Here is an 11,834-nt window from a genome sequence, read left to right as displayed (position 1 = left end):
CAATAGATGCGTAACAGACATTTGAGAATAGAGGACAAATGTAAAGAAGTTTCTATCTCCATGTACCCTCACTTGATAGGATTCAACGCAAACCCCTAAAATTTGAGGTTAGAAACTTGCCAAATGAGCAAACACTCTACTGGTGTACTACTCGATATAGTTGGTAAATGGTACTAATAGTTAACTAATTAAACATAATAATATTATAAATATTCTAATAATAAAATACTGTAATAATAATAAAAAAAAAAAACAAAAATACAGTTTTACATTAACTCAAAGCGTTGAAACTTTCTCTCTCTAGATCCGGCTAAGCGGCCCATATCATCCACCATGATTGCTACTATCCAAGCCTCACACCCCACCTCTTCTCTTCTTCTTTGCAGCTCACTATGAGCTTTCTCTCTCTAAATTCCTGCAAATTTCACTTGGGTTTTTTCCTTCATTCAAGCCACCCATGAAAGTTCACTGTAAAATGAACAAACTTGCTTTCATTTTCACACTCTTTTGCTCTCTAAACACAGTAATTTACAGTGTTACAGATCCTGGGGATCTTGCAGTTCTGAATGAATTCAGAAAAAACTTGGAAAATTCTGAGCTTTTGAAATGGCCTAGTAATGGAGATAATGACCCATGTGGAAATAAGTGGGAATTTGTGTTTTGTTCAGATGGAAGAGTTACTCAAATTCAAGCCAAGAATTTAGGGTTGAAGGGTACTTTGCCTCAAGATTTCAATAAATTGGGAATGCTTTCCAATTTGGGGCTTCAGAACAATGAATTGACTGGTATGATACCTTCTTTTAATGGGTTAAAAGAGTTGAAATTTGCATATTTAGATTTTAATAATTTTACTTCAATTCCTGCTGATTTCTTTGATGGGTTAGTTAGTTTACAAGTAATGGCATTAGATCATAACCCAAATTTGAATGGTAGTAATGGTTGGTCTTTACCTGTTGGGTTGCAAGATTCAGCTCAGTTGGCTACTTTGTCATTAGTGTCTAGTAATTTGGTTGGTCCATTGCCTGATTACTTAGGTAGTTTGGGGTCATTGACCGAGCTTCGATTGTCGATGAATCGAATCTCCGGTGGGATTCCATCGAGTTTTAATGGGTCGAATTTGCAGTCATTGTGGTTGAATGGACAGGATGGTGGTGGGATGACTGGCACTCTTGATATTGTTGTGACAATGGAGTCATTAAGTACTGTTTGGCTTCATGGGAATCAGTTTAGTGGGGTGATTCCTTCCAATATTGGGAGGTTAGCTAGTTTGAAGAAACTTAATCTTAACTCGAATCAACTTGTTGGGTTGATTCCGGCTGGTTTGGCTGACATGGAATTGGATCAATTGGATCTAAACAATAACCATTTCATGGGTCCAATTCCGGAGTTTAAGACTAAGAATGTTACATATGATTCGAATAATTTTTGTCAAAAGACTCAAGGAGCTCTTTGTGCTCCGGAAGTTATGGCACTTATTGAATTCTTGGGTGGGTTAGAGTATCCCTCGATCCTAAGTGCTTCATGGTCGAGTAATAACCCATGTGTTGGATGGTTGGGAGTGATTTGCAATGACAATAAACAAGTTAGTGTCATTAATTTGCCTAATCGTGGCCTTAATGGTACACTAAGTCCCTCGCTTGGGAAGCTCACATCCCTTCAAAAAATCATACTTGATAATAACAATATCACTGGTCAAGTTCCCTCGAATTGGACCTCTTTGAAGTCCCTCACAACAGTAGATTTGAGTAAAAACAAACTTTCCCCTCCATGGCCAAAATTTGGCAAAAATGTCAAAATTGTTATTGATGGTAATTCTCCACTTATTTTGCCCCCTCAATCACAACCTTCAGCACCTAATGGTCAATCCTCACCCTCCAAGGGCTCTGGCTCTTCCCATGGCTCTTCTCAGGCATCCGAAACTAGAAGTCCTCCAAGATTTAATATGGTTGCAATCATAGCTCCTGTTGCAGCTTTTTCTGCCCTTTTGTTAATGGTAGTTCCTTTGTCTATTTACTTATGTAAGAGGAAGAAACATGTCCACCAAGCCCCAGAGTCATTTGTGATTCACCCAAGAGACCCTTCAGATACCGATAATGCTGTTAAAGTAGTTGTTGCTAATAACATCGCTGGCAATACATCCATTGGAAGTGGTTCTGGTAGTATGAATAGCAGCGGGATGGGTGAGTCCCATGTCATTGAAGCTGGAAATTTGGTCATATCAGTTCAAGTTCTCCGAAATGTGACCAAAAATTTTGCCCCCGAGAATGAGCTAGGTCGTGGTGGGTTTGGAGTTGTTTATCAGGGGGAATTGGAAGATGGAACTAAAATAGCTGTGAAGAGAATGGAAGCAGCTGTAATTAACAACAAAGCACTGGATGAATTCCAGTCTGAAATCGCAGTCTTGTCTAAAGTCCGTCATCGACATTTGGTATCTCTTCTGGGATATTCAGTTGAAGGCAATGAGAGAATTTTGGTGTATGAGTATATGCCTCAAGGAGCTCTTAGCAGGCACCTCTTCCATTGGAAAACTTACAATCTGGAGCCTCTTTCATGGAAAAGGAGGTTAAACATTGCTTTGGATGTTGCAAGAGGGATGGAATATCTTCATGGCTTTGCGCACCAGAGTTTCATACATAGAGACCTCAAACCTTCCAATATTTTGCTCTGTGATGACTTCAGAGCAAAAGTTGCAGATTTTGGGCTGGTAAAACTTGCTCCTGATCAGGGGCAACAATCAGTGGTCACCAGGCTGGCTGGAACATTTGGATACTTGGCACCCGAATATGCTGGTAAGCTATCATTGTTCTATTTTTGCAAAGCTCATTGGATTAAAAGTTGCTACATCAGCTTTTTAAATTTATGCAGAGAACAATCTTCCAGTACACATTAAGTTCATTAATTTATTTTCTAAGCTGTCATCTTCAAATAATTGTTGAATACTGACCTTCCTACTTAAACAGATACTGAAGTGCTTAGATAAGATGGAGGAATATATATCTGTTGCTTTTTACTTTAAAAATTTAATAGGAAAAAAAAAAAAAAAAGCATAGTAAAGTGTAACATATGCTTTTTGAGTTATGGGTAGATATTTGATCACATAATCTAATGGAATCTCCTCCTTATTTCTAGAAAAAAGGCATAATAGAGAATATTGGAAACAACATATGATCTTTTGGCTTTCTTAACAGTGCAATAGAGTAGATGTCATTCATGGTCCTCACTGCTTTTCGCTTCTTTCATTGTCATTTGGTTGTGGTTCCCTTTCAAGCTTTTTTTTTTTTTTTTTAATAAATGATGCCCTGAGACCAGTACGTTTTTGTCTTAAGTCTTAACACTGCAGCATTAGTTAACCCTAAGTTTATCTGCTTCAGTCACAGGAAAAATCACGACGAAAACCGATGTTTTCAGCTTCGGTGTTGTGTTAATGGAGTTGTTAATGGGAGTGATGGCACTTGATGACAAGAGGCCTGAGGAACAGCAGTACTTAGCAGCATGGTTCTGGCGGATAAAATCAGACAGAGAAAAGCTATTGGCTTCCATTGATCCAGTTCTTGATGTGAAAGGGGAAACAGTTGAGAGCATCGTAGCAATCGCAGAGTTAGCAGGCCACTGCACAGCCAGAGAGCCCAATCAACGGCCTGATATGGGCCATGCTGTCAACGTACTGGCTCCACTAGTCGAGATATGGAAACCATGGGATGATGATTCTGAAGAATACTCTGGTATTGATTACAGTCTCCCACTAAATCAGATGGTGAAGGGATGGCAAGAAGCCGAGGGCAAAGACATGAGTTATGCAGATCTTGAAGATAGCAAGGGTAGTATTCCTGCTAGGCCTACTGGGTTTGCGGAATCCTTTACCTCTGCTGATGGTAGATAGAGAAGGGTAATTGTTGATATAATGTTCTGTATTTTGTAGATATAGCTTGTTGTTCTCCTTATTCTCTTTGTGATCTTCTCACATCACTTGTGTTCATATCATTTAATGTTGTTGTATTTGTTTTTTTATGTTAAAGTTGATAAAACTTCAAGTGTACACCAGATATCCCGTTCGAGTTTTCTTTTTTACGCAAAATTTTGCAGTTAGTATATTGTATGATGGATATGTAATGAATTTAAGAATGTATGATAAAGATTAAGGGTGCCTTTCTCTTAAACCTCTTTATGCTTTAGCTCAATATTCCAGGTGCCGAAAATCTGTATGTTTCATCTCCTCGATCATTACCATAACTCTATTAGGAAGTTTTGGGTAGTTCAAATTCAAAAACTATGTAAAAAGAACAAAATCTTACATTCACTAGTAGTATTAGTACATATGTACCCCATATAATTTTGGCTTGAGATTATATAAAAGAAGCTCCATGACATCAAGTGGTCAAGCAAGGTTGTAGTCTTGCAGAGTTGTAGACAAACTGAAGTTAATCCAAGAAAGTTTGATGATTTTTATAGTTCAATTATTTTGGCAAATTCCATAATAGATTAATAGTTGTGATTCAATACCGAAGAAGATGTCACTGATTCTATAATTTAGGCCCTGTTCAATTCACCTTACAAAAATAATATTAAGTAAAAATAATTTCAATTCAGTAAAAATCAATTTTAATCAGTAAAAATAATTTCAGTTCAACAAAATTAATTTAAGTTCATATACATTGATGTTTTTTTTATTAGGATTTTTTTATGTAAATTATTTTTTCCATATATTGCATAATATTATGTCTTATTGATAATATTGTAGTCGGCTATATTTGGTAAACACAAGTACTATATTTTATAAAAGGGTAACAAAATTCATCGTAACAACATACCTAATCATTTAAAATAAGATATTGAAACATATATGACATTCATATTTGATTTTATATACATGATCTATACAGTACAACCAATATATATGTCGTTATATATTTTAATTCTTAAATTTCACATGTCTTGATATGATCGATCAATCTACCACTATTTGCTATAATTATTTGTAAATTCCATGCAGTTAACCAATGTATACATAGTAAAAAATTGACTGACAATTCAAACCAAAAAATTTAATTAACAAAACTTGATTATTTTGAAAGGAATTTCTAAAATGAGTACATATATATTAATTAACAAAACTATATAAATTACAATACTATAGTAAGATTTTCACAGTATTGTACAATTTTTTATATACGATATTATGTGAATTTATATGGTTTAATATATTATCATTATATATGCCAACTATATAAATTACAAAAATAGATTATATATATATATATATATATATATATATATATATATATATATATATATATATATATATATATATATATATATATATGGAAAGACACTTGTGAGAATTATTCTTATGTGGATTAAAAACAAAAACCCTCCCTCAAACCCCTAACCAACTGTCCAAAATTTTCTCCTTCTTCAAACTTTCAAACCTTTTACTTTCTCTCTCCTCAAATCCCATAATCTAACACAAATTGCTGCATATACAACCTAAATTGCTCAAATCAGGTAGGTTTTTTTCGATTTTGTTCAAATTTCATGAATTTTGCATGATATTCAAGTCGATGTCTATGATTTGGGGATTTTTATTTTTGCGAATTTCATGAATTTCGCATGAGTTCAAGTCGATTTTGATTTTTCTGGTTTGTTTTTCATAAAATTTTGGCAATTTTAAGGTAAACTTCAACATTTTTTCTGGAATTTTCAGCGGATTTAAGGTTTGAATTTAAGCGATTTTAACGTTCGAATTTCAGCGATATTAGGTAATTTTTGCGCTAATAAGCTTACTACTATAATTTTGTAAGATACTTTCTATAATCAGCATTAATGTTTTGTAATTGTGCTCTAAATTATATCTATGTTCTTATGCCTTATGTTTTACAATTACATTGTAGTAGTAAAAAAAGTGGAGTACATATTAGAATCTATCTGCTAATGTGGAAGCTAAGAATCTTAGATTGTGTATTATGCACTGTACATTGAAAATCAACTTAGAACTTCAATCTCTTAAATAGCCAAAATCACATCGTGATAAATTTAAAGGTGTGTTGCAATTGCAAATGATTATGAACTTCAATTCCTTAAATATTGATTGTTGAAGGAGATAAAAGAATAAGTGTTTTGTTGTGATGTTTCACCATAGTTGACGAATTTTGACGCTCAAATTATTAGCAATGACATAATCTTGACGATTGACTCTTAAATCATTAAATAATTATGAGAAGTATGTATTGTGCTTATGTTCTATCTTTTGATGTATTATATTTAGAACATAAGCAGAAAAATTTTAGAATATAAGAAAAAAAATTGAGAAAATTTTTTTAGAACTTAGGCGGAATATATTTAGAACATAACCTTTGAAATAAAAAATCAAAATCTTTTTGGTTGACTTGTTTTTTGGGCGATAATTTCTATCACGCACATGCAAAGTATAAGATACATTTATGTGATCTTTGGTATTGTTGATTTATCAAGTTGGTTGCCCCTATTAAGCTCATTGTTTTTTAGAACTAACTTGCCTTGAGAACAAGATATATATTGCATTTTTTTTTTCAACAAAGTGTTGATAAATATCTTCTCGCAACTCTTGAATTTTAAGATTTGTTGCATAAGTTTGACGGTCATTTAGAACAAATATGGCTTCTACAAAATTGTTGTAGGCTTAAAGAGGGGCCTTGGTTTTAGAACATAGGGAAAAAAAAAGTTAGAACATAGGGTGAAAAAATTAAGAACATATGAAAATAATTTAGATCATATATTTAGAGCATAGGTAGATGATTTAGAACATAGATGGAAAGTTTTAGAACATAGGGAAAAAATAAAACATAAGAAAAAAAATTTAGAATATGGACAAAAAATTTAGAACATGAAAGAAAAAATTTTAAAACATAGTGAAAAAGTTTAGAACATAGGGTGAAAAAATTTAGAAAATAAGAAAAAAATTTAGAACATAGAGTGAATAAATTTTAGAACATAGAGTGAAAAAATTTAGAACATAAAAAAAAAATATGTTTAGAACATAAAAAAATAGTTTAGAACATAGGGTGAAAAAATTTAGAATATAGGACGAAAAAATTTAGAACATAGATAGAAAAATTTAGAACATGAAAGGAAAAAATTTAGAACATAGTCAAAAAGTTTAGAATATAGGGTGAAAAAATTTAGAAAATAAGAAAAAATTTTAGAACATAGAGTGAATAAATTTTAGAACATAGATTGAAAAATTTTAGAACATAAAAAAAAAAAGTTTAGAACATAGGGTGAAAAAATTTAGAACATAGGACGAAAAAATTTAAAACATAGATAGAAAAATTTACAACATGAAAGAAAAAATTTTAGAACATAGTCAAAAAGTTAGAACATAGAGTGAAAAAATTTAGAAAATAAGACAAAATTTTAGAACATAGAGTGAAAAAATTTAGAATATAGAGTGAAAAAGTTTAGAACATAAGAAAATAGCTTAGAACATAGGGTGAAAAAATTTAGAACATAAGACGAAAAAATTTAGAACATAGATAGAAAAATTTAAAACATAAGGTGAAAATAATTAGAACATAGATAGAAAAATTTAAACATAAGAAGAACATAGGAAATAAATTTAGAACATAGGAAAGAAATTTAGAACATATAGATCAATAAATTTAGAGTAATGGGTGAAAAAAGTTAGATTATTGGAAATTTTTTTTTAAAACATAGAGTGAAAAAATTAAGATGATAAGAAAATAATTTAGAACATATATAAAAGCATAGGCAGAAAAAATTAAAGTATTAGCAAAAAACTTTAGAACATTACGGTAACTTTTAGAACAATGAAAAAAATGAACATATGATAAAACCTATTAGCTCAATTGATAGAGCACTATGCAAATGTATAGGGGATGTAGGTTCGATTCCTACATAGGTTAAAAGTAAACCATATTAACTTAAAAGTAAAAACATGAAAATAAATCAAATTAACACTAAGTTATAAGAACAAAAAATTGGCTTATAATGACTAACGACTATTTTATAAAATAAAAAAAAATTAAAAAAAATTGTCACAACTATACTCTCATACAAACTCTCGTCTCCACATTTATAAATGAACCTACGTGGGATTTGAACCCACATTTTTTTGTGCATTGGCACAATGCTCTACGTGTTGAGCTAGTAGACTAATGTGTTTTTTTTAGGAAAAATTAAGAAGGCAATATTATTGCAATTCAAAGTCCACCAAAGTTTGTACTTTGGGGGAAAGTGTTCATACAAACTAACTCTGAACTCTCGTTTGTATCCAAGCTCGAAACAAAATGATGAGCAACGATATTGACCGCTCTCCTAATAAGGGTAAATGATTTAACATTAACATAATTAGAGAGCATTTTAATAGCCTCATATATTAATAACACGACAATTTTGCACAAACATACTTGTTGATGGCTTGAACTACCTCCAGCATATCTGACATCCATAGATTGTTGTAACCAAATCTTTGCACTAGCTGCAGGCCATAGCATCCAGTAGCAGCAGGCCACAAACCCTTCACCCTTTTTTACCGCAGCAAGCAGCAACTTCCCCCCATGACTTTGAACAACAGCATCTAACCCCGTATAGCCCGTTCATGCAATATGAGCATCAATTTAACTTCCCCTTCTTGAAAAGATATTTCTACTTGTCTCTACTTCCTCAATATTCTGTCCTTGATCACCAAAGAACGATGCATCTCAATAAAATTTCTAAACTATGGGGAAAAAATGGGTCTTTTTTAAAGTGGAGAAAAAGTTAATCAAAGTGCAATGATAAACAATTTTTTATTTATAGCTGTCAGTATCATATTAATCTATCTCGGCCCCACCATCTGCACTAATGGGAAGTATTTGGCCTTATGTTCTAATCGTCTCTTCTAAATCCACCATATTTTTTCTTAAAAATGTTCTAAATAATTTTTTTGTCTTCATCAAACAAAGTTAGCAAGTTAAATTTGAACAATCTAACTATAAATTTAGGCAACAAATTTAATACTATAGATTTGTAATACGTAATTCATCAAAGTGAAATTTAAATGGAAATTGGCTAAAAAAAAATAGAATTCAACAAAAACATACATACAACATTATAGATTGGATAACTCTATATAATGCAGAATGTTTAGCAAAAATTCATCGAAAAATCAATCAAAAACAGCACACAAGTCAAAAAAATATATAACACTCATATTAAATTAACTGATAGAGTATAAAACATATTCCTGGGCCTCAACCATCAGCTTAGCGTGACACAAAGGTCACGGGTTCGAATCTCATCCACCCCCCACTTTCAAGTGGAATATTAAGCGCAGGGTATGAAGAGGGCACATGCTGCGTCCACACTTCTAGCCCAACGGGCTCTCGTGTGAGGGGGCGTGATAGAGTATAAAACATATTCGTGGGCCTCAACCATCAGCTTAAGCTTTTGGTTGAGATGGTCCATTAACATGGTATCAAGAGCCAGCGTGACACAAAGGTCACGGGTTCGAATCTCATCCACCCCCCACTTTCAAGTGGAATATTAAGCGCAGGGTAGGGCCCATGCTGCGTCCACACTTCTAGCCCAACGGGCTCTCGTGTGAGGGGGCGTGATAGAGTATAAAACATATTCCTGGGCCTCAACCATCAGCTTAAGCTTTTGGTTGAGTTGGTCCACTAACATTAACACAAAAACAAAGCATGTATTGAAATATCATCCGATTAGAATAATCAGACTACAACTCAACAATTAGAACTATTTACATCAGACATAACATTAGTGAGACGCATAGGAAAATAATTAAAACTGAGGGGAATCATTGTTATTTGCTGAACTGATGGCAGACAAGGACATATAGTGTAAACCTTCAGACATATAAGGTAAACTTTAGAATATAGTAAGATAACTTTAGAGCATAGATTAAAAAACTTTAGAACATATAAGGAAACTTTAGAACATAAGTATTAAATCCACCATTGCTTTGTTCTAAATAATTGTTCTCTTCTCATCACACATACATCCAGCTTAGCTATCTCCAAATTTTTGTAAACCTTAAAGGCCCCTAGCAAACAAACCGTGTAACAAAATTTTCATTCATGGGTATCATCTTTACTAAATTAAGAACCAGCCAAATCAGATGACCATACATTAACCAGACAACCATTATGCTCGATCTGAAAAGGTCATCTGATCATAGTTATGCGAATAATACTAGGAGATAAGGAGGAGGAAGCATGATGATAAAGAAAATGTTTACCTGAATAAGAACAAGAATATAACACTTTGCAATGATGATGTTTTTGAACAACTTGAGCATATTGTGATGTAATACTCTGCCTTGAAGGAAAAATTTAGCTAGGTGCACAGTCTAATAGCAGTAGCAAGACACAATTTGGGTGATTCTTTGAAGGGATCAAAGAAGTGAGGCAATAACTAGGTAAAGGTTGCTGATTTAAGGGAGCTTTAACACAGTGTGCTCAATGTGTTGTGGTGAACTTAATTAACTGGTGGTTATGCAACTGATATGATACATATTCAAATCCGTAATATATTATATGCAATCACTTGAAAGGATATGTGCAACTAATGACTCTCTTGGACTATAGTTTACAAAGAAACTCAAGCTTTGTAATAATAGGTTACTAGCATATGACTGCCCTCTAGTGACTCAAAGAAACGGTTCTTAGTTCTAACTATACTCCAAAATTCCTTCAAATCAAAGCTTAATAAGTCAAGACTATTATCATCAGTACCACATTATTATCTCTCTGATGCAAGACATACTAGGAACCAAGTTGGTAAATTCCAACAAAACTCACATAGAGATTTATAGGGATTGAATGAAGGTACAACTTGAGGAGTTTTAAGACTATTATTAGTAGAAAAACAAGCTTATTGTTCATTATTCACAACACCAAATACAATAGAACATGAATACAATTTAGAACATTTGCATAACAGTTTAGAACATGTGCACAAATATTTAGAACATGATCAATTATAGTTCAAAAAAATATGAAATGAAGGGCCAGACATTTAACCAACAAGCTAGAAATTAACCTGATCGAAGAACATTGATGAAGAAGATGCATGCATTAGATTAACTTTAGGATAAAAAATACGTTATGATAAACCTGAAATTCAAAATAAACACACACAATCAATAAAATGCAGAAAATTAGACTCAAAATTTAATAAAATGCAGCAAAATTAGACTCGATAATTCGATAAATGCAACAAAATCATTAAAATATCATCAATACCACTGTACTACGTAGTCCTTGTTAGAAAATGCTTAACAGCCACAGAGCTAGATAAATCTTAAGAACATAAAGATCAAACTTTTGTACATGGAGAGAACATTTAGAATATACATAATAAACTTTGGAACATACATGTACAAGATACAAAGAAAAAAAGAGCCGAGAACAAACTAGCATCAAAATCGCTAAACAAAATCGAGCAAAACATAATCAAAATTAGAGTAGAAAATTCGAACAACCAAACTGATAAATAATCGAACAAAATAAATATAAATAGGATAAAAATCGCCAAAAAAAATCGCCGAATAAAAATTGCTAAAAATCACCGAATAATAATCGCTAAAATCACAAAAATATTGACAAAAACCTTAATTTATGAAGAATCGACACAAAATTCGAGAGTTCAAGCAAATTTAAATGAACAATTTGATGAATCTTGCTTTAAAAGCTTTGAATAATTGAACATGAGTTGCAAAATTGGGGAAGAACTTTAGAGAGAGAAAAATGATGCACCAAAGAGGGAGAAAGAGCTGACTAATTTTATAAAGTTTCTCTTATATCATAAAAAGTTCTTTAATTTACAATATTGCCATT

The 11,834-nt window shown here is 32.5% G+C and overlaps 1 protein-coding gene across 1 annotated transcript; it reads left to right on the top strand.

Annotated features, from left to right (window-relative positions):
* Positions 1–279: 279 nt before the first annotated feature.
* LOC145598718 (receptor protein kinase TMK1-like) lies at positions 280–4,157 on the top strand. The gene is made up of 2 exons (XM_081655103.1): positions 280–2,789; positions 3,372–4,157. Exons 1-2 carry the CDS (start codon positions 458–460, stop codon positions 3,878–3,880), a joined length of 2,841 nt encoding a protein of 946 aa, XP_081511229.1. The 5' UTR covers positions 280–457; the 3' UTR covers positions 3,881–4,157.
* The last annotated feature ends 7,677 nt before the right edge of the window (positions 4,158–11,834 follow it).

Source organism: Chenopodium album, chromosome 20, assembly GCF_948465745.1.
Source record: "Chenopodium album chromosome 20, dcCheAlbu1.1, whole genome shotgun sequence".
Classification (NCBI taxonomy): Eukaryota; Viridiplantae; Streptophyta; class Magnoliopsida; order Caryophyllales; family Amaranthaceae; genus Chenopodium; species Chenopodium album.
Note: the sequence above shows the minus strand (reverse complement) of the source record. Positions and strands in the feature narration are given on the sequence as shown.

What these genes read in the sequence shown, in the direction of transcription:
- LOC145598718 (XM_081655103.1), top strand. Translation starts at nt 458, where the DNA reads ATGAAAGTTCACTGTAAAATGAACAAACTTGCTTTCATTTTCACACTC. An exon ending in CTTGGCACCCGAATATGCTG is followed by an intron (nt 2,790 to 3,371) that starts GTAAGCTATCAT and finishes TATCTGCTTCAG; the next exon opens with TCACAGGAAAAATCACGACG.